The sequence below is a fragment of the Malus sylvestris genome, chromosome 15 (genome assembly GCF_916048215.2).
Source record: "Malus sylvestris chromosome 15, drMalSylv7.2, whole genome shotgun sequence".
Taxonomy (NCBI): domain Eukaryota; kingdom Viridiplantae; phylum Streptophyta; class Magnoliopsida; order Rosales; family Rosaceae; genus Malus; species Malus sylvestris.
Genome location: NC_062274.1, coordinates 28592163 through 28613782, shown reverse-complemented (window position 1 = coordinate 28613782; position 21620 = coordinate 28592163). Strand labels below are relative to the sequence as shown.

Genomic DNA, 21620 nt, shown 5'->3' with positions numbered 1-21620 from the left:
TAACTAGTTCAAGGTTTTCCACTTTGGGATAAGAGGAATGTTACTGTGATTAATATCTTGTATTTTTACCCCTAGTTGGTGCCGACATGGTTTCTTCCTGTTTTAGTATTTTTAGCTCATCACTAAGCTTCTTCTCCACCTGCAGCACTCTATCAATGATTTGATTCTTCATAATCGTTTCTTGCACCTCACTAAGAGAACTTAGGATCTTCTTCTTGTGTTCCTTTAAATTACCAAGCGCTATTTTATTCCGGCTTTTCACAAGATACTTAAAAGTAGCAGCACATAGAGGTGGGTTCAAAAAACCGAAAACCGAACCGAACCGAACTCTTTTGGTTCGGTTCGGTTTTGGTGGTCTAGAAACAGAACCGAACCGAACCGAACCGAAATAATTAAATTAATATTTTTTAATTTTATTTATTTAATTATTTGATTTTATTATATTAGAATTTGATACTTCGGACTGGTGCTTTGGTAGGACTTGTTTGCTTTCTGTTTATACCATATTTAAGGCCTCGTATTTAGACCTCGTATAAATACTCGGGGGACTTAAATGTAATTATGTAATAAAGGAATGGGCAAATATGTAATTAGGGGAGGAGCCCTTATTCTATAAAAGGGCCTCCTCACCCTCACAAACCCTAAGTTTCTCCTATCTAGAGCAAAGCTCTCACACTCTCTCCCTCACAAATACTCTCAGATAAATACAATCAGTGTGGACGTAGCCCAAACCTTGGGGTGAACCATGATACATCTTGTGTCATTTACATTTCATGCAGATTCACGGTCGGATTTACGTTGTTCCAAGACCTCCGGTTTTGTGCATCAACATTTGGCGCTGTCTGTGGGAATCGACACAAAAAACTATGTCGGTACCCTTTCATTTTTTCATCAAACCTCACCACTGTGAATCTGCAAAAAACCCAACAACCCAAAGCTTTCCCAGAAAAACTCAAGAAACCAGTCCATCTCTCTCTCTCCTCTCACATAGGAAAGCATTCAATGAGCTACACCTCAATTTTGAATGCTCATTTCACAATGCACACGAGAAGCTTACTTTCACCTTCCATGTCTGGCTCAAATCAGATATGAATAATTCAATGCAAAGCTAAGCTCAACTTCAACTACTGATCCAACTCACTAAATACCATTTTAATTTCTTGGGTTGGTTTAACTTCCAGATTCTCAAGACCCTTTAAATGAGTTGGCAGCTCTGCCAAGTCACCGTTGAAGCCGTGCTGAAAGGCCACCTGCTGCTACACCCATGTCTGAACCCCACATGCCGTCTCCTCCTCCACCGCTTTACAAGCAGTGATCATGGTCCCCGGATGCACACAACGACGAGGTAGGACACCGCTGCAAGAAAATCAACGACATATTGAACCTCCAGCGAAGCAAAAACATCGTTAACGAAGACCTCGACGAGTTGAAAACCTGCATTGAGCTAAGGTTCGGGTTTGACTCGTTGACACTTTTCCCGCTTTGGGACTTTACTACCCTCAGGGAAAAAAACAATCGATCTCCATCTCCACGGAACAAGTGAAGAACAGACCACACAAACAGCTGTCAAATGAGTTTTGTATCTGATCATCTTTGTCACGAGTATGGAGGTGATGAACCAGGGTATGAGCTTGAGGAACATGGGGTTTGATCCCAACCTTCTGGAGACCCTGCACGACTTGCTTGACTTCTCCAATGAGCAGAACCAGCAGAGCCACCTGACCCCCTTCGCGCCGTACCTCACACAAAAACCAAACACCTGCAGATGCTGAAAAAGCTGTTGAATTGGAGGATTTCTCTGCTATTCCACCTGCAGATGCTGAAAAAGCTGTTGAATTGGAGGATTTCTCTGCTATTCCAGTCACGCCAAATATTGCACAAGTTGGTTGTTTCATTCCTTGTGAAGCAACTAATATTTCTGTTAGCGATTGCATTTTTGCACGGGTGGGAGCTGGTGACTGCCAACTACGTAGGGTTTCTACCTTTATGCAAGAAATGCTTGAGACTGCATCTATACTGAAATGAGCTACAGACAAGTCACTGATAATCATCGATGAATTAAACCAAGGGACTTCAACTTATGATGGATTCGGTTTAGCTTGGGCCATTTGTGAACACCTTGTTGAAGTGATTAAAGCACCTACGTTGTTTGCAACCCGCTTCCATGAATTAGTTGAATTAGCTCATGAAAATGGCGTTCAAGAAGCTAGTATGAAGCAAATTGTTGGCGTAGCAAACTATCATGTCAATGCGCATATTGACTCATCAAGCCGTAAGTTAACTATGCTGTACAAGGTTGAGCCAGGAGCTTGTGATCAAAGTTTCGGTATTCAGGTTGCAGAGTTTGCAAACTTTCCTGAAAGTGTTGTTTCCCTTACTCAAGAAAAAGCTGCTGAATTGGAGGATTTCTCTGCTACTCCAGGCACCCCTAGCAGCAACCAGGCCGAAAGAGAGAGATGCAAAAGAAAAAGAAAAAGAAAAATGGAGAATCATGGGGTAGCACATAGGGGACAACACAAAAAGAGAAAGAAAAACAGAGGCTCTCATCGAGAGCACATGGGAAACAAAAGCAGAAAGCAAAGAGAGAAGACATCTTCAAAGACGACACCAAACCATATCTGGAAAGGTCATGTGCTCACAAAGAAGAAAAGCAAAAGCATTGACAGAAGCAATACTATTGGCAGATTTAGATCAAAATCCACTGCGCCTACGCAGAAAAAGAAAAAGAAAGGGAAAAGAGAAAGCAAAAGGGGAGCATGCAAAAGCAAGAAATAAACACACCACTAGAATAATGTAAGTTATTTTTATTATCTTTCGGAAACATCTGTATAAACCCTATCAGAGGGTAATATGTACAAACCCCATCAAAGGATCAAAAAAAAAAAAAACGGCAAAGCCCAAAACAAATGGGCTGGCATGTTGTAGAGGACGAAAGCCCATAAGCTCGAAATAGCACCAACCAGGTCATCAAAAGTACACTCAGTACTCCACAATTATTCGGCAACCCGCCGCTATTACCACCAACCAAGTGATTAAAAGTACGCCCAGTACTCCACAATTATTCGGCAACCCGTCGCTATTATCGCTAGCCAGGTGATCAAATGTACAACCCGTACTCTAATATCATTTGGCAACTAGCCATTCATGCCATCAACCAGGGGATGAAATGTACAACCCGTACTCTCCTTCATGCCACCAACCAGGTGATCAAAAGTACGTACAGTACTCCAAATTATACATAAGCATTACTCATGTCATTCATACATAAACATTCATGAGCATCACTCATGACAATCATACATAAATATTCATGACCATCATTCATGTCAACATTCATGAGCATCACTCATGTTAACATCCATGAGCATCACTCATGACAACATCCATGAGCATCACTCATGTCAATCAGCTTCAAAAGCTTTATTTACAGAGCTCTAGCTTCAAAAGCTTCATTTACAAAAGCTCCAGCTTCGAAAGCTTCATTTACAGAACTCTAACTTCAAAGCTTCACTTGCAAAGCTTCACCTACAAAGCTTCAGTGCAGGGTATACAAATACCACCTTTGAACAACTGCCACTTCGGCCCATACATGGATTCAATTTGAAGTCTCCAGCCAACAGACTCTATTGACCGAAGACTTGGGGGACTACATTATGTACCATATATTGGGCCTCAATTGGGCCTCAACTAGGCCTCATGAAAAATACTTGTGGGACTTAGCCCATTATTTATGTATTGAGGAGCGAGCCCTTATTCAATAAAAGGGACTCCCTCACTTTCATTAGAGAGCACCCATTATTCATGTACTGAGGAGCGAGCCATTATTCTATAAAAGGGATTCCCTCACCACCATTAGAGAGCATCGCCACCTACTGAGCAACCGCCTCGCCGCGAGCATCAACTCTAGCCCATCATTTATGTATTGAGGAACGAGCCCTTATTCTATAAAAGAGGCTCCCTCACCATCATTAGAGAGCATCAACTCTAGACCATCATTTATGTATTGAGGAGCAAGCCCTTATTCTATAAAAGGGACTCCCTCACCTTCAAATGCCGCAAGCCGAGCCAACCAAGGCAACATAAGCCACGAGCCGAGCAGCCTCGCAGCATGTGCTACTTCTAGTTGAGCGTCATTTCAGATTGAGCACTGCCTCATATCGAGCATCAGTTCAAGACAACATCTAGTTACTTCGGCCCACACATGGACTGAATTTCAAGTCTCCAGCCAAAAGACTCTTTTGATTGAAGACTTGGGGGACTACTGTTTATACCATATTTAGGGCCTCGTATTTAGACCTTGTATAAATACTCGGGGGACTTAAATGTAATTATGTAATAAAGGAAGGGGCAAATATGTAATTAGGGGAGGAGCCCTTATTCTATAAAAGGTCATCCTCACCCTCACAAACCCTAAGTCTCTCCTATCTAGAGCAAAGCTCTCACACTCTCTCCCTCATAAATACTCTCAGATAAATACAATCAGTGTGGACGTAGCCCAAACCTTGGGGTAAACCATTATACATCTTGTGTCATTTACATTTCATGTAGATTCACGGTCGGATTTACGTTGTTCCAAGGCCTCCGGTTTTGTGCATCAACACTTTCCAATTCAATTTGTCTTCTCAGCTTCTACATCTACAACAAAAATTAGAACTTATACCATTACATGCAATATATCTAGTTTATATCATTAAGTGTAACACGTATATAAGAACACATATCTCAACTGCACTGCAGTTGATTAGGGAAAGCAAACAACGTATAAAAGTCTCATGAGTTTATTAAAAACTACGAGATCAAAAACAAAATTCAAACTTTCTCACCTATGGCCAAGTATAGTAGCTTCCGTGGCCTAACAATTTTGAAAAGTATATCAATATATTCAAAAATATTGATGACACCTCTTCAAAATTTGCTGGTGGGAGAAGCTGAACACATAATGTAGAAATTATATTATGTAACCATATATATGGATAAAAAAAATTCGGACCATAAAGATAAAGAAAATATCAAAAATTGTTACCTAGACAATAATCAAAATAAATAGTATATTATAGAATGTTTATGAGAGAGAGAGAGAGAGAGAGGAATGAATAAGGTCGTACTCCATCATCATCGTCTAAAAAGAAATCTATTTACAGTTAAACTTTAAACCCAAAATATTAAAAAAAAAAACCTTTATGTTATAATTCTAGTTGAACTTTAAATGTTTATTTTCATTATCTCTAAGTCTAGTCGGAATATTTATGTTATGATTGTGTTGGATATGTTAAAATTTAAGATTTCAAATTTTTTCGTTTTTTGAAAATAAATCGAAACCGAACCGGAAAAAACCAAACCGAAAAAAAATTGAACCGAACCCACCCTTAGCAGCACATGTCCTAAATTTATCAATTGGGGCAAACTCCCCATTACAACGCCATGCATTTTTAACAAAATCCTTGAACTCGGGAAGAAGAAGCCACACTGCTCCAAATTTAAAAGGGGTTATTTTAATTTCATTAATCATGTCGTAGGTTAACAGAATGTGGCCATGATTAGAACCATAAATTGGATAATTATGAAGATTGTAATCAGAGTACTTAGTTAGCCAGTAAATGTTAACAATACCTTGATCAAGTTTTTCATAGATTCTAGTACCATTAGAGTGACCGTTACATCAAAGTATAAGGAACTCTCATCATATTCAACGATATAAGGTTTCTCTTATTCAAGAAGTTAATAAAATTGTTCATGTAAGTCGTCGTATTTTGACAACCTCCTCTTTTTTTTGACACATCCACAAGATTATTGGAATCACCAATGAAGCATAACCCACCAGCCCTTGAAGTGGGATTACAACAAAACACCATATCAAAAACTTTGTCATGGAAGTTCCTTGGGATCTTATCCAAATTCATTTTAGCTTCACATAAACAAAAAGGGTCCGGTACTTCCTTCATGAGTCACTACATTCTGGTGATTAAGCATACAAATACCAGCAAACATATTCAGGCAAGTCAAGTTCCAGCCCCCAGTCAATTGAATCAAAACCAATAATCCTACTCAATTGTCGTTTAATACTCTCAACCATATAGAACCCTAAACACTACAAGGTACACACCTCCCACAACCAGTCAAATTGAAGGACTTTTGCACGAGTAGATTGCAGACATCTAAATAACCTGCTAATCCAACTGAAAGGGCTCATTGCCGACGATTTGTATAACCCTCTTCGAACTTATGATCGGAGACCATCTAATCCCTTTATTGAACAAAGTTTTTATTTTCTCTAAATACTCAACCCTAATTTATTTCCTTTCCCCAATCCTTCTTACCCATAAACCCTAGAGCCCCCATTCTTTCTGCTGACATTACATATTAAATTCGTGAACTCGAGGGGTTAGTATATTAGAAACCAAACAAAGATTTAGACATTCAATTCGAGTTTTATCTTCTGCGCATATATTTATTTGGTGTATCAAACACTATTTTAGCGGTTGATACGAGTGCTGAAAATATGTTGCAGTAGACAAGTGGTATATGGGTTACATGGAGAGAAAAAAATTAGTCTGTCATCAATTGTCGTGGAATATCTTTTATTTTTTTTAATACATCGATATTTTTATACTAAGAAGAGGGAGAGTTCAGCTAAGCTACACAATAGGCAGCCTAATTTGGCATCGAATTCGCTATTTACTAGAAAGGATATCATTTTTTTTCTTTTCTACCAAATGTTGAAAATCTAGCCACTTAGTATTACGGTCTAATGATATTCTTCTTCACATGTAAGTGATAGGTTTTAAATTCAATTTCTTACCAAATGCGAATTTGAATCACATTAGTGCTAGTTCATTGCGAGACTAGTGTAGATAGTTTAAAAAAATGTTGAAAATCCAAATTAAATAACATTTAACCAAATTGATGACGTGGAAAGTTGACTCCAGTTAGCTTCTATTGGAACAGTGGGATCCCGTCTCGCACGTCACATTCCCCAAGTAAATTGAATATTAAATCACAATTTGTGCCGCTAATCGGAGAATTAAAAGGCGGCTTAATTACCAATACCCTCTTTAAACGACGTCGGCTCTCCTATCATACAAAAGCTCACCCAACTCAGTCCAAAGAGTAAAAAGCTCTGCTGACCCAACGCACGGGACAAAGGCATCCAAAAAGCAGAGAGAGGAGAGATAGATAAAGAGAGAGAGGAAGAAGAAAGAACTTCGCTTCGAAAAAGAGAGTGAGTGAGGAGAGGGAAAGTTCAAGAAAAAGCTGCGGAGTGGGAGATCAAAAGGTGCTGAGAGAGAATCTAGGGTTTCGTTTCGTGGTACTGAACCCGTGATCCGACATCGTAATGGCGTCTCCACAGTCGGAACCCTTCGGGAGGACGCCGAGTTCCGCCAGAGCTCTCTCAATAACTCCGGGCTCTAGGATTTTGCAGAGCCCTGGCTCCGTCAGCGATGAAACGATCTGGAAGCGCCTTAAAGAAGCCGGCTTTGACGAAGAATCGATTAAGCGGAGGGACAAGGCGGCGCTCATCACGTATATTGCGAAGCTTGAAGCCGAGGTTGTTTTCTCAACTCTGTACAATTTTGAATTTTGTGTTTTGAAATTTGAATTTTTGAATTCTACTCTCTAATTCCAACCGTGGGTATTTTGTTTAGTTGAATTTTTTGGATATAGTTTGTGGGAGGTGTGTATTGGCCGAATGTAGGATTTGGAAATTAACGGAATTCAATTTTTTTTTTAATTTTAAATAAGGAATACAATTTGCCGAATGTAGGTTGAGTTCAATTTTTTATATAGATGAGTTTCTTGTTAGTTTCTCTGTTTGATTCGATTCGATTCTATGGCTGGTAAAGGTTGGAGATAGATAAATGAAATAGTTGAAAAAAAAAAAAATTATATCCTTTCTAGTGAGTTTTGATTGGTCTCAGAAAATGAATATCGTAATAGAATGTGCTTGGACATGTTGGTATGTATACAATGAGTCCTGATAAGAAAACTATTCTATTTGATCCGAAGAAGAAATGGCATAAGTCGATATCAATTTCTACTTGGACCACAGAAAACCAATATAATGAATGGATCATAAATTTTTTTTTCTTTCTAGGAAAGTACAACATTGAGTCTTTTTTGTGGTATTACTTTTGGTGGTGGGGATATTCTTTAATTTTTTTTTTTTTTTTTTTTTTGAAGTGAGAAACTTGAATATGTTGTTCATATATTTTTGTGTGTGGTAGAAAATTTTCTTTTTGTTGTTTTGCTGACCAGTTTAGTTTAATTTAGATTTTTGACCACCAACACCACATGGGCCTTCTTATATTGGAAAGAAAGGAGTTGGCATCCAATTATGATCAAATTAAAGCCTCTGCCGAGACAGCTGGACTTCTGCATAAGTGTGATCAAGCTGCACATTTATCTGCTTTGGCTGATGCAAGGAAACGGGAGGAGTGCCTAAAAAAGACAGTAGGAGTCAAGGAAGAGTGTATAGCTAGTGTAAGCTTTCGACTGAGAATCTTTATGGTAACCATCTCCTTCATTTGCATGTGATGATAACATGTTCTTGCATGGAAATGTAGATTGAGAAGGCGATGCATGAGCTGCGTGCAGAATCTGCTGAAACAAAGGTTGCAGCTGACTGTAAATTGGCCGAAGCACAGAATATGGTGGAGGAGGCTCAGAAGAAATTCACTGATGCTGAGGTAAAGCTGCATGCAGCGGAATCTTTGCAAGCAGAAGCTTGTCGTTTTCACCATATTGCTGAAAGAAAGATGCAAGAAGTCGAAGCTCGTGAAGATGATCTTAGGAGGAACATTCTGGCCTTCAAGACGGAGTATGTGTTTTAAGTTATTTTTAAAATAATGATTAACTTTCTCAGTCTTAGAATCTGTCAGCTTTACCATCACCTGTCAGATAAATACATTTCAGACAAATTCTCATTTGCGGGGCTTGAATGAGGGACAAGTGAGGAACAATGCATCAAGGGATGGATTCACTTAAAATGAATTATTAATTCAACAGTTGTATTAAATCTTGCCATTAAATGCATTGTCCCCCACCCATCCCTCAATGTAGGTCCTTTAGGTGAGTGCTGTTCTAGGCAGGCTAGCTCAATACACAATTTCTGTATCTTCTATGCATAACATCAGTAGATTTTTTTTTTTTTTTTGGGACTTTATTGATTTTGATTTTCTTTTGATTTTGTAGTTGTGAAACAAAAGAGAAAGAGATAAGCCTTGAGAGACAATCTTTAAGTGAAAGGCAGAAATCCTTGCAGCAAGAACAAGACAGATTACTTGATGCACAAGCTCTGCTTAACCAAAGGGAGGATTTCATATTTGGTCGATCTCAGGAACTGAATCGACTTGAAAAAGAGTTAGAAGACGTAAAAACAAAGATTGAGAAAGAGCGTAGAGCCCTAAATGATGGGAAATTGAATCTGGATCTGACTGAGGCTTCCCTTATTAATAGAGAGGAGGTTCGCATTTTTAAATTTTTTTCCCAATCCGAATGTTATTTGTTTATTGAAATCTTCACTAGTGTGATTCTGTTTCGAGTGATTGCAGGCATTGACCAGAAGAGAAGCTCTATTGAACAAAAAAGAGCAAGAGATACTTGCTTTGCAGGAAAAACTTGTGAGCAAGGAATCTGTGAGTAATTTAATAGTCTATTTCCTGTTAAATTTGTTCTGATGTTGACTTAATATCTGTTAATTCTTTCTTAACCTCAGTCTTATATGGATGGTCCAGGATGTGATTAAGAAAGCCATAGCAAGTCACGAAGCTGATTTGAGGAAAAAGAAATCTGAATTGGAAACGGAGCTGGACATCAAGCGGAAATCATTTGAAGATGAAATTGAGGCCAAGAGACGGGCTTGGGAGTTGAGGGAGGTGGATCTCAGTCAACGGGATGACCTACTGCGTGAAAGGGAGCATGAATTGGAAGTTCAATTGAGGGCATTGGTGGATAGGGAGAAAGAAGTGACAGGCATGTCAAATCTTGTTGGCAAGAAAGAAAAAACTTTAAGAGAGGCTGAGAAGGAGTTTGAGATGAATAGTGGTATTTTGCAAAGAGAAAAGGAAGAAATTATCAAAATGAAGCTAGAACTTCAAAGCTCCTTGGATTCACTTGAAGAAAAAAGGAAACAACTTGATTGTGCTAGGGAGAGGTTTGAGCTTTTGAAATCTGAAACAAGTGAGCTATCGGATCTTGAGATGAAGCTTAAAGAAGAAATAGATTTAGTCAGGGCTCAAAAGCTAGAGTTGATGGCGGAGGCAGATGAATTGGCTATAGAGAAAGCCAAGTTTGAATCTGAGTGGGAATTGATTGATGAAAAGAGAGAAGAACTGCGTAAGGAAGTGGAGCGTGTATCAGAGGAGAGGTTGGCGTTCTCAAAATTTATCAAGGATGAGCATGACAACCTGAGGCGAGAGAAGGATGAAATGCGAGATCAGCACAAACGGGATGTGGAATCACTTGTCAGTGAGCGGGAGGACTTCATGAGTAAGATGGTCCATGAGCGTACTGAGTGGTTCAGTAAGATGCAGAAGGAGCGTGCAGATTTCTTACTGGAAATTGAGATACGGAAGGGAGAGTTGGAGAACTGTATAGATAAAAAACATGAAGAGTTAGAATGTTCATTGAAGGAAAAGGAGATTGCCTTTGAGCAAGAAAAGAAAAATGAAGTTCAGAATATCAGCTCCCTTAAGGAAGAAGCAGCAAAAGAGAGAGAGCAGGTTGCTCTAGAAAGGAAAAAGCTTGAGTCTGAGAGAATAGAGATAAATTTGGATCGTGAGCGAAGGGATCGTGAATGGGCAGAGCTAAATAATTCGATTGAGGAACTGAAGGTTCAGAGGGAGAAACTAAAAGAACAGAGGGAATTATTGCACGCTGATAGAGGAGAGATTCTTGGTCATATCCAACACCTGAAGGAACTGGAACATTTGAAGGCTGCTTTAGATAGTGCATCTGTGGCTGACATGCAACAATCTAATTTGGGGCCTCGCAGCCGGAAAACTTCTAGACGATATTTGAAGCAGACAACATCTGTACGAGACACCGATGTTAATTCGCATAATGAAGTAAATGCTGCCAACATTAGCATCCCATCCATGCTAAAGACAGGGTTGTCTCCTTCCAGTTCTGCTCGTTTCTCGTGGTTAAGACGTTGCACGGAATTGTTCTCTAAAAACTCTTCTGAGAAGCAACAATTGGAATTTGAAGAAAGCCATGAGATCTCTCGGGGAAAAACAAACTTGACAGTAACTGAACAGGTAGAAACATCAAGTAAATATGATGGGCATCGGTACATGGGAAATGGCAGTTCACCTGCATTTTCCAGCAAGAGACAGAGTGCTTTTGGTGGACCAAAGGTTATTGTTGAAGTTCCCTTTGTTGGTGACATTGCAAATGGAACAAAGGATTCTGAAATTAAGGAAGTTGATGGTGAAAGTTGTGACCCTGTAGTCTCTGAACAAGTCTTCAAGGGAGGAAGAAAAAGAAGAGTGGACAAATCATCATCCAATGGCTGTTTTGATCCAGTACTTGAGCCTAGGCAGAATGTTAAGAAAAGGAGGCAACAGCAGGATGCCATTGTGAACTCCTCAGAACATGCCATTAGCCACTGGTATAACACTTAAACTCTTTACTGTCTTTTGCCAGTATCTCTGGTAAAAGTACCTTAATAATTCATCATTTCATCTACTTCAATTGTTTGAGAAAATTTTGAACTGAGTCATATATGTATTTTGGCTTCAGTGTTGCATCAACTCAGGAAAAAGTGCTGGAGGATCAGCATGTATCAGTGCCATCTGATCAATTTCGTGAAGGTGCTGAAGAGGGTAGTGTTTTAATAGTAGATAAAGTCACAAAGGTTACTGAAGTGATTTTTGAGGAGAGTGTAACTGGCACTCTTTCCAATGAAGACAAATTCGAGGCACAGAATTCTGTTGTGGAACCACACCATGTAAAGAATGGTGTCTTGCCCTGTGACACTAAGGCTCGGTAAAAGATACAAGAATTGAACTTGGGGGATGCTGGACAAGTTGTTGACCACTGCCAGGTATTATTTAGACCACTGCCAGGTATTATTTAATTATGCCTGCTCTGATGTTTTTCCTTGCGGATGTAAAGCATTAAATTCTGCTTCTTAATCATATAATGTCTTTGCATGGGATGCTTTGTGTGATAATTATGTTTGCATATATTGCAATTTGAAGTGTTTACGTTGCTAGCATCAACAGAAAGGACATGGAATTGATTGTGTCAGTTAAGTTAACAATAAGCAGGATTGCTCCCACTGATTTGAACGTTCTTGAAGGCCTCTACTAAAATCATGATTATGTGTTTCTTATTATTTTTTGAAGTTGTGCTTTTGATTGTTTAACATCAATAATTTTTTATTTGGATTATATCAATTAATCGTGTGTGCTTTTGTTGGCTGTGGGGTGATGTCAGTTGTTGAATAGGATTGATTTTAATGTAAGTATAAAACCGGATTTAGGTTTATAAAAAGGTATTTTGTTCTGGCAATGCTTAGGAGTTGCTTGATATCCAGATAACATTTTTTCATTCTATGCGGTTAATATTGTTTCAGACATATTTGGATTCTTCAATGATTCCTATAAATATGCTGTGAAAAGTATGCATAAATTATGGGATCTGATGGAGTGTGCGGATATCTCTCAGAAGATTATCTTACTGGAAGGAATAGTTAGTTTTAATTTCTCTGTGATTGTCATTCCAGACCCCATTTCCCCAATAAAAAGTTAAGAGTTTGTCGGTTAACTGTATTATGTTAAGGCACAAAATCTCTGTATTAAAGTGCGATAATTTTGTTGTTTCGCTTGATGTCAATTATTGCTTGTGATGTTTAATCCCTTTTGTTATGGCTGAAGGAAAATCTATTTTCTATCAATTTTGATTTTTTAAGTTCTATTGGAATCTGAGCAGAGTGCAAGGAATTGCTCAGACGGAGAAGTTATTTATAGGAGGAGATTTAAATGGACACGTGGGCAGGGAGACAGGCAACTATGGAGGTTTTCATGGTGGCCATGGTTTTGGGGAGAGAAACGAGGATGGGGAAGCTATCTTGGATTTTGCAATGGCATATGATCTCTTCTTAGCCAACACCTTCTTTAAGAAGAGAGAAGAACATGTGATCACCTACAAGAGTGGGTCGTCAAAAACACAAATAGATTTTCTTCTAATGAGGAAAGGGGATCGTATAACTTGTAAGGATTGCAAAGTTATACCAGGAGAGAGCGTGGCTAATCAACATCGCTTGTTGGTGATGGATGTACATATCAAAAGAGTAAGACAAAAGAACAAGACTTGGAAGTGCCCAAGGACTAGATGGTGGAATCTAAAAGAAGAAAAACAAACCATTTTCAAAGAGAAGGTAATCACCCAATGTGTGTGGGATAGAGAGGGGGAAGCTAGCCAAATGTGGGATTCCATGGCTAGTTGTATCCGAAAAGTAGCAAAAGAGGTATTAGGAGAGTCCAAGGGCTTTGCCCCACACCAAAAGGAATCTTGGTGGTGGAATGAGGAGGTACAAACAAAGGTGAAGGCTAAGAAGGAATGTTGTAAAGCCTTATACAAGGAGAGGACCGATGAAAATGGTGAAAGGTATAGAAAAGCGAAGCAAGAGGCGAAGAAAGCTGTCAGAGAAGCTAAGTTAGCGGCTTACGACGATATGTATAAACGACTAGATACCAAAGAAGGAGAGTTGGATATCTATAAACTATCTAGAGCAAGGGAAAAGAAGACAAGGGACCTAAACCAAGTGAGGTGCATCAAGGATGAGGATGGAAAGGTTCTTGCTACAGAGAACGCGGTTAAAGACAGATGGAGAGGTTATTTTCATAATCTTTTCAATGAAGGACATGAAATGAGTGCTTCTTTAGGGGAGTTGAGTAACTCAGAAGAGTGTAGAAACTACTCTTTTTATCGTCGAATCCGGAAGGAAGAAGTGGTTGTAGCTTTGAAGAAGATGAAGCATAAAAAAGCAATAGGCCCAGACGATATACCAATCGAAGTGTGGAAACTTTTGGGAGAGACAGGTATAACATGGCTCACTGACCTTTTCAATAGGATTTTGAAAACGAAGAAGATGCCAAATGAGTGGCGAATGAGCACTTTGGTGCCTATCTACAAGAATAAGGGCGACGTACAAAATTGCATGAACTATAGGGGTATTAAGCTAATGAGTCATACAATGAAGCTCTGGGAGAGAGTCATTGAGCATAGATTGAGGCAAGAGACACGGGTTTCGGACAACCAATTCGGGTTCATGCCAGGGCGCTCAACCATGGAGGCAATCTATCTCTTACGAAGATTGATGGAAAGATATAGAGATGGGAAAAAGGATTTACACATGGTCTTTATAGATTTGGAAAAAGCGTATGATAGGGTCCCAAGAGACATTCTTTGGAGGATTTTAGAGAAGAAAGGAGTACGAGTAGCATATATCCAAGCTATAAAGGATATGTATGAAGGAGCAAAGACTGCCGTAAGAACTCATGAAGGACAAACCGAAAGCTTTCCCATAACTGTAGGATTACATCAAGGCTCATCCTTAAGTCCTTACCTTTTTGCGTTGGTAATGGATGAGTTAACACGACATATTCAAGATGATATTCCTTGGTGTATGCTTTTCGCAGACGATATAGTGTTGATAGATGAAACTCAGGAAGGGGTAAATGCAAAGCTTAACCTTTGGAGAGAAGTGTTGGAATCTAAAGGTCTTCGCCTAAGCCGATCAAAGACAGAATATATGGAGTGCAAGTTCAGTGCAAATGGAGGCCAAAACGAGTTAGGGGTGAGGATCGGAGATCAAGAAATACCAAAGAGCGACCGTTTTCGTTACCTAGGATCTATCTTGCAAAAGAACGGAGAATTAGATGGAGATCTCAACCATAGAATACAAGCTGGATGGATGAAGTGGAAGAGTGCATCCGGCGTGTTGTGTGACCGCCGTATGCCACTGAAGCTCAAGGGAAAATTTTATAGGACAGCAATAAGGCCGGCGATGCTGTATGGCACAGAATGTTGGGCGGTGAAACATCAACACGTACACAAAATGGGTGTAGCGGAGATGAGGATGCTTCGTTGGATGTGTGGGCACACGAGAAAGGATAAGATTAGGAATGAGGATATCCGGGGTAAAGTAGGAGTAGCCGAAATTGAAGGAAAGATGAGAGAAAATCGGTTACGGTGGTTTGGACATGTGCAAAGAAGGCCTACTGACGTTCCGATTAGAAGATGCGACTATGGGACAGAGGTTCAGGGCCGAAGGGGTAGAGGAAGACCTAGGAAAACTTTGGAAGAGACTCTAAGAAAAGACTTAGAGTACTTGGATCTAACGAAGGACATGACACAGGATCGAGCACAATGGCGTTCTAAGATTCATATAGCCGATCCCACTCAGTGACTTGGATTTTCCAAGTCTCCAACCGAGAAGTTTTCCTCACTCGGGAAATTAAGGGAACACTACCCCAACCTACATGCTCCACTCAGAAAGCTTCAACATACAAACTTTAACAAAAGAAAATTCAAAGAACTTAGCGAAGAAGGCTTTGGGGTATTTAACACAATACGTTGAAATGAAGGAAAGCTTATTTATTGATATCCCTGATAAGCTACAAATATGTACATATACATGAGTCAAAATAAGCACACAGGAGGGAGCCTTCACAAAGGTTGCTTAGGAGAAGTCTCAGCAGTCGGTAGTGCCCCAGAAAGAGAAGGCACCGGAGGGGGATCATTTGGAGCCTCAGTACTGGACAGAACCCTAGAAGGAGGAGGCATCAGAGGTTGATCATTTGGAGCTTCATTACGCGGTACAGCCCCAGAAGACGAAGGCAATAAATGCCTTTGGAACAAACCCACAAATCTCTGATGATCAAGTAAAACCTGACCATCAGTTTCCTTCATCTGGTCAAGCTTCCTCTTCATGTTTGTAGCATAGTCATGTGCGAGCCGGTGCAACTGTTTATTCTCATGCTTGAGCCCTCTAATCTCCTGTTTGAGACTCATCACTTCAGCCGCCAATGATTCAACTTGGCGGGTTCGAGCAAATAGGCGTTGGGCCATATTAGACACAGAACCTGCACACTGAACACTGAGAGCCAGCGAATCCTTAACAGCTAACTCATCAGACCGTTTGGAAAGTAGTCTGTTATCTTTGGGAGTGAGAAGGTTCCTGGCCACCACCGCAGCGGTCATATCATTCTTCATCACGGAATCCCCAACGGTAAGAGGACCAGTAGGGGAGACGAAGGATGGGCGCCATATGTTGTCTGGAGAAGGCGGGGCTGCCTCTTCAACAAGGTTCAAGTCAAAACGACGGTCGGAGGGGCCAGACATTTTCAAAGGTGTTGAAGAGAGAAGAGGTCGGACAAATCAAGATCTTAGAAGTGCAAGAATGAAGCTTCTACTGGTGGAGATTCAAGTGTGCTTTGGAACTTAATGCCAGCCCCTATAAAAATCTGCACTCGACGAAGCTTCAGAAATCGAAGAGGCGCCTGCTCAGAAATCGAAGAGGCGTTTGCTTTCTCAAAAGCTGGGCTGCTTAGAGATCACGAGGGTTGATCTCAGAAATCGAAGAGGCGTTTGCTTTCTCAAAAGTTGGGCTGCTCAAAGACCACGAAGGCCGATCTCAAAAATCGAAGAGGCGCTCGCTTTCTCAAAAGCTGGGCTCCCCAGAGACCACGAGGGCCGATCTCAGAAATCGAAGAGGCACCTACTTTTCCAGCCTTTTCCAGCCTTGTCAGCACCTGTCACACGCACACTCAGTTTTGCGGAAATTATGGGCATTCTGTCAAAGACTTCTGGGGAAGTAGAAAACACATGAATCTTACTGTTCAATCACCCACTTCCCACACGCAACAATAGCTCATGGGTACCACAGATAACTTTGCCAAAGTTGAGCACGTGAAGCTTGCAGCTCCCACTACATCGCTCTGACCAAGAAGGGTAAAAGAATAGCAAAGAAACAGCACTAACAAAGTTTCGACCCATAAATTTTGAAGGTCTAGCTACCATATTATTACCCACAAGGGTAAAGGAACAGTACCACTGCTGGATAATTGGAAAGTCCCTGTGTGTCAACCTCTGTGCTTCGTGGCAAGGTAGACTAGCAAACATGCCCAACCTTTACTCACATTCGAGAAAACACTCCCAATAAGATTGCTTGCTCCAAAATCGAAGAGGCACCGTCCTCCGAATCTCGAGAGCCAGACTCCCAACATGACTACTTTCTTAAAAATCGAAGAGAGGGTAAAGGAACAGTACCATTGCTGGATAATTGGAAAGTCCCTGTGTGTCAACCTCTGTGCTTCGTGGCAAGGTAGACTAGCAAACATGCCCAACCTTTACTCACATTCGAGAAAACACTCCCAACAAGATTGCTTGCTCCAAAATCGAAGAGGCACCGCCCTCCGAATCTCGAGAGCCAGACTCCCAACATGATTACTTTCTCAAAAATCGAAGAGACACTGCTCCCCGAATCTCGAGAGCCAGACCCCCAGCATGATTGCTTTCTCAAAAATCGATGAGGCATCGTTCTCCGAATCAATCGAAGAGGCGCTCGCTTTCTCAAGAGCTGGGCTGCTCAGAGACCACGAGGGCCGATCTCAAAAATCGAAGAGGCACCTACTTTTCTAGCCTTGTCAGCACCTGTCACACGCACACTCAGCTTTGCAGAAATTATGGGCATTCTGTCGAAAACTTCTGGTGAAGTAGAAAGCACATGAATCTTACTGTTCAATCACCCACTTCCCACACGCAATAATAGCTCATGGGTACCACAAATAACTTTGCCAAAGTTCTCTGCCAAAGTTGAGCACGTGAAGCTTGCAGCTCCCACTACATCGCTCTGACCAAGAAAGGTAAAAGAATAGCAAAGAAACAGCACTAACAAAAGTTTAGACACATAAATTTTGAAGGTCTAGCTACCATATTATTACCCACAACTGTAAAGGAACAGTACCACTGCTGGATAATTGGAAAGTCCCTGTGTGTCAACCTCTGTGCTTCGTGGCAAGGTAGACTAGCAAACATGCCCAACCTTTACTCACATTCGAGAAAACACTCCCAATAAGATTGCTTGCTCCAAAATCGAAGAGGCACCGTCCTCCGAATCTCGAGAGCCAGACTCCCAACATGACTACTTTCTCAAAATCGAAGAGAGGGTAAAGGAACAGTACCATTGCTGGATAATTGGAAAGTCCCTGTGTGTCAACCTTTGTGCTTCGTGGCAAGGTAGACTAGCAAACATGCCCAACCTTTACTCACATTCGAGACAACACTCCCAACAAGATTGCTTGCTCCAAAATCGAAGAGGCACCGCCCTCCGAATCTCGAGAGCCAGACTCCCAACATGATTACTTCCTCAAAAATCGAAGAGACACTGCTTTCCGAATCTCGAGAGTCATACCTCCAGCATGATTGCTTTCTCAAAAATCGAAGAGGCATCGTTCTCCGAATCTCGAGAGCCAGATACCACATACCACTTTTTCAAAGTGCTCTGACAGAGTTAAAACATGTGAAACTGGCAGCTCCCACTACCGTGCTATGACCAAGCAGGGTAAAGGAATAGCATTACTACTTGTTGTTAGGGAGACTCCTATATATGTCGACCTCCATACCCAACGGACAGGCAGACCTGCAAAAATGCTCAACCCTTCATCATATCTGAGAGGGCACTCCCAACGAAGCCTTTCGAAATATTCAGCTTTCTTTCCCCCCGATAATACCTCTGCAAACAAGCTATACTAGAGCAAGAATATCTCATATCATCAGGGTTAAAAGCAAGAGTATCCCATATCATGCTTTTTCCCTGTCTTTTCTTTTGGCCTTGTTTTTACCTGCAAGACAAGGAGAAAGAGAGCAATCAGTCAGCACTTGGAATCAAGCTTCCAGCCAGGAACTGACTGCCTGGAACCCCTTACCTGATTACTTACCTGGCATTGCTCTCGAGTACTCATCTTCAACATCTTATGTTTCCAGGGAAGATTCCGCATCTGCTTGAGGAACAGATAGGGCAAGTGCGAAGGATACAAGGAAGCATGTGGAGACAAGCGTAACAGCACACGTGCCGATACATTCATTACTCTGTCAAAAGCAAAAGTATCCCATATCAGCAGGGTGGAACGTACTCTAGATTTGATGGACTTGTTTTGACCCTCAAATTCTTCAGTCGGCCTTATACTCTGGAGGAAACCAGAAAACTCTCCAGCTCAGTTCAAGAATAAGCCTGTGGAAAGTTACTTCTTCAAAAGCAAAAGTATCTCATATCATCTCTTCTCATTTTTCTTCTCTTTATCCTTCATGCTGCTGCAAGATGGGGAGAAGGTGAACAATCAGTCGGAGCTCTGATTGCTTACCTTGTCTGTCACCTCTTTCAGCAGACCCCCTAGCTCGGCGACTTGGGGGACTCCTACTACATGGTTTGTATCGCGCTTGACCAAGCCTGAAACTACAAGTAAGCCTCAAGTGAAATTGATACATTACCTTGTGCATCTCCACCAGTTAAAGATACCACCCCTGGATGGAGGAAGAGTACTTCTAGAGAAGATGCCACATCTACCTATGAGACAGATAAAGCAAGTCAAGACGACACCACACTCCGATACTTAGAAGTTTCGTGATTACGAGATCATTCTCCCACAATATTTTCTAATGTCATTTGTACTAAATCATTCACTTGTACTCACTAAATGAGAGCTTGAACCTATGTACTTGTGTAAACCCTTCACAATTAATGAGAACTCTTCTATTCCGTGGACGTAGCCAATCTGGGTGAACCACGTACATCTTGTGTTTGCTTTCCTATCTCTATCCATTTATATACTTATCCACACTAATGACCGGAGCAATCTAGCGAAGATCACAAAAAGCGATCGTTTTCGCTACCTAGGATCTATCTTGCAAGAGAACGGAGAATTAGATGGAGATCTCAACCATAGAATACGAGCTGGATGGAAAGAGTGCATTCGGCGTGTTGTGTGACCGTCGTAGGCCACTGAAGCTCAAGGGAAAATTTTATAGGACGGCAATAAGGCTAGCGATGTTGTATGGCACAGAATGTTGGGTGGTGAAGCATCAACACGTACACAAAATGGGTGTAGCGGAGATGAGGATGCTTCGTGGGATGTGTGGGCACACGAGAAAGGATAAGATTGGGAATGAGGATATCCGAGGTAAAGTAGGAGTAGCCGAAATTGTAGGAAATATGAGAGAAAATCGGCTCCGGTGATTTTGAACATGTGCAAAGAAGGCCGACTGACGCTCCGGTTCGAAGATGTGACTACGGGACAGAGGTTCAGGGCCGAAGGGGTAGAGGAAGACCTAGGACAACTTTGGAAGAGACTCTAAGAAAAGACTTAGAGTACTTGGATCTAACGGAGGACATGACACAAAACCGAGCGCAATGGCGTTCTAGGATTCATATAGCCGACCCCACTTAGTGGGAAAAGGCTTTGTTGTTGTTGTTGTTGTTGTTGTATTGGAATCTGAGCAGAGCTGCAATTTTTGTTCCGTACCATTATTTGCGGAGATATTATGCCTGCATTGAATGGTTGTTTCCCAGCCCTCTAAAATTTAGTCTAGTTGTACTGGAGTCAAATTCATGATAGTTTATGAGTCAGTTAAAATAGTTTTAGACAAAAATCTTTGGAACTATGCAGTTCCGCGCGAACTGCACAGACCTTGCATCTTCTATTTATGAAATCGTACCGCTGCTTCTGTACTCTTTATTTTCTTGCGGTTATGGCTTTGAAACTAATGAATGCGTTGATATGCAGATTCAAGAGGAAGATATAACGAAAAAAGAATTTGCAGTCGGAGTGAGATGATATTGGAAAAGTGTGTACAGAAGCTTAGATATGAAGAGACAAATCAGAAAGCTTACATGGTAAAAAGAGAGTAGTGGTAGAACTTTGGTTGTTGATAGTGTACTTTAGTTTGTTTCCTGGATGGTGAAATAGATCGTGCCACCCCTACTGGTTATCGCTTTTTGAATTTCATTAAGGTGCGTGTAAGTAATGCGAAGTCGTTCTTGCTGATGAGATCTAGTTTGGAGTGGGACAATTTGTGAATGTTTGGTTCGTCCGGTATGATATTTGTTTTCCCCTTGGAGTTGGTGCTTCAGGGGAAACGTGGAGTTTGGTGTGGCATGTTGTTTGTAAGATATAGGACCTTATTTTGTTTGATGATCAAGGGATTTGTCTGGTTGTTGCTGCTACACTTCGAGAGGCCAACTATATTTCAAGTTGCAGTACCATTTGTAAACAGTAAGTGATTTGCCAAGCGTTAATTAATCTTAGTTGAGTAAGTTAATTATCGTTGCCGCCAATTATGCCGATTATGTGTATTTAATTACCTGGTTTATGACTTGGGTTTAGTTTATTTTCATGGTCTGGATAAGGATCGGGAGGCCCTAGAATTATCCACGAACTCTTTTTTTTTTTTTTTTTTTTTTTTTCTGTACAATTTTTTTTTTTGGAGAAACTAGGTTTACATCTTTCCTTTTGGTACTTCATTAATTAAAATTCTATTCATTTTTAATTTTTGATCAAGGCCCTTGAGTATTAATAACATCATTAATTATTTGAATAATAAAATATTTTTATTTT

General features: G+C 40.7%; 2 protein-coding genes across 2 annotated transcripts; both read left to right on the top strand.

The window, feature by feature from the left end:
- Nucleotides 1-2211: 2211 nt before the first annotated feature.
- On the top strand, nt 2212-2775 carry LOC126602888 (DNA mismatch repair protein MSH2-like). The gene has a single exon (XM_050269717.1). It carries the CDS (start codon nt 2212-2214, stop codon nt 2773-2775), a length of 564 nt encoding a protein of 187 aa, XP_050125674.1.
- A 4325-nt stretch (nt 2776-7100) lies between these two features.
- LOC126603238 (protein CROWDED NUCLEI 4) lies at nt 7101-21324 on the top strand. Its single transcript, XM_050270016.1, has 8 exons — nt 7101-7546; nt 8269-8478; nt 8562-8815; nt 9190-9460; nt 9549-9632; nt 9732-11608; nt 11740-12043; nt 20790-21324. Exons 1-7 carry the CDS (start codon nt 7334-7336, stop codon nt 11987-11989), a joined length of 3159 nt encoding a protein of 1052 aa, XP_050125973.1. The 5' UTR covers nt 7101-7333; the 3' UTR covers nt 11990-12043; nt 20790-21324.
- Nucleotides 21325-21620: the final 296 nt, after the last annotated feature.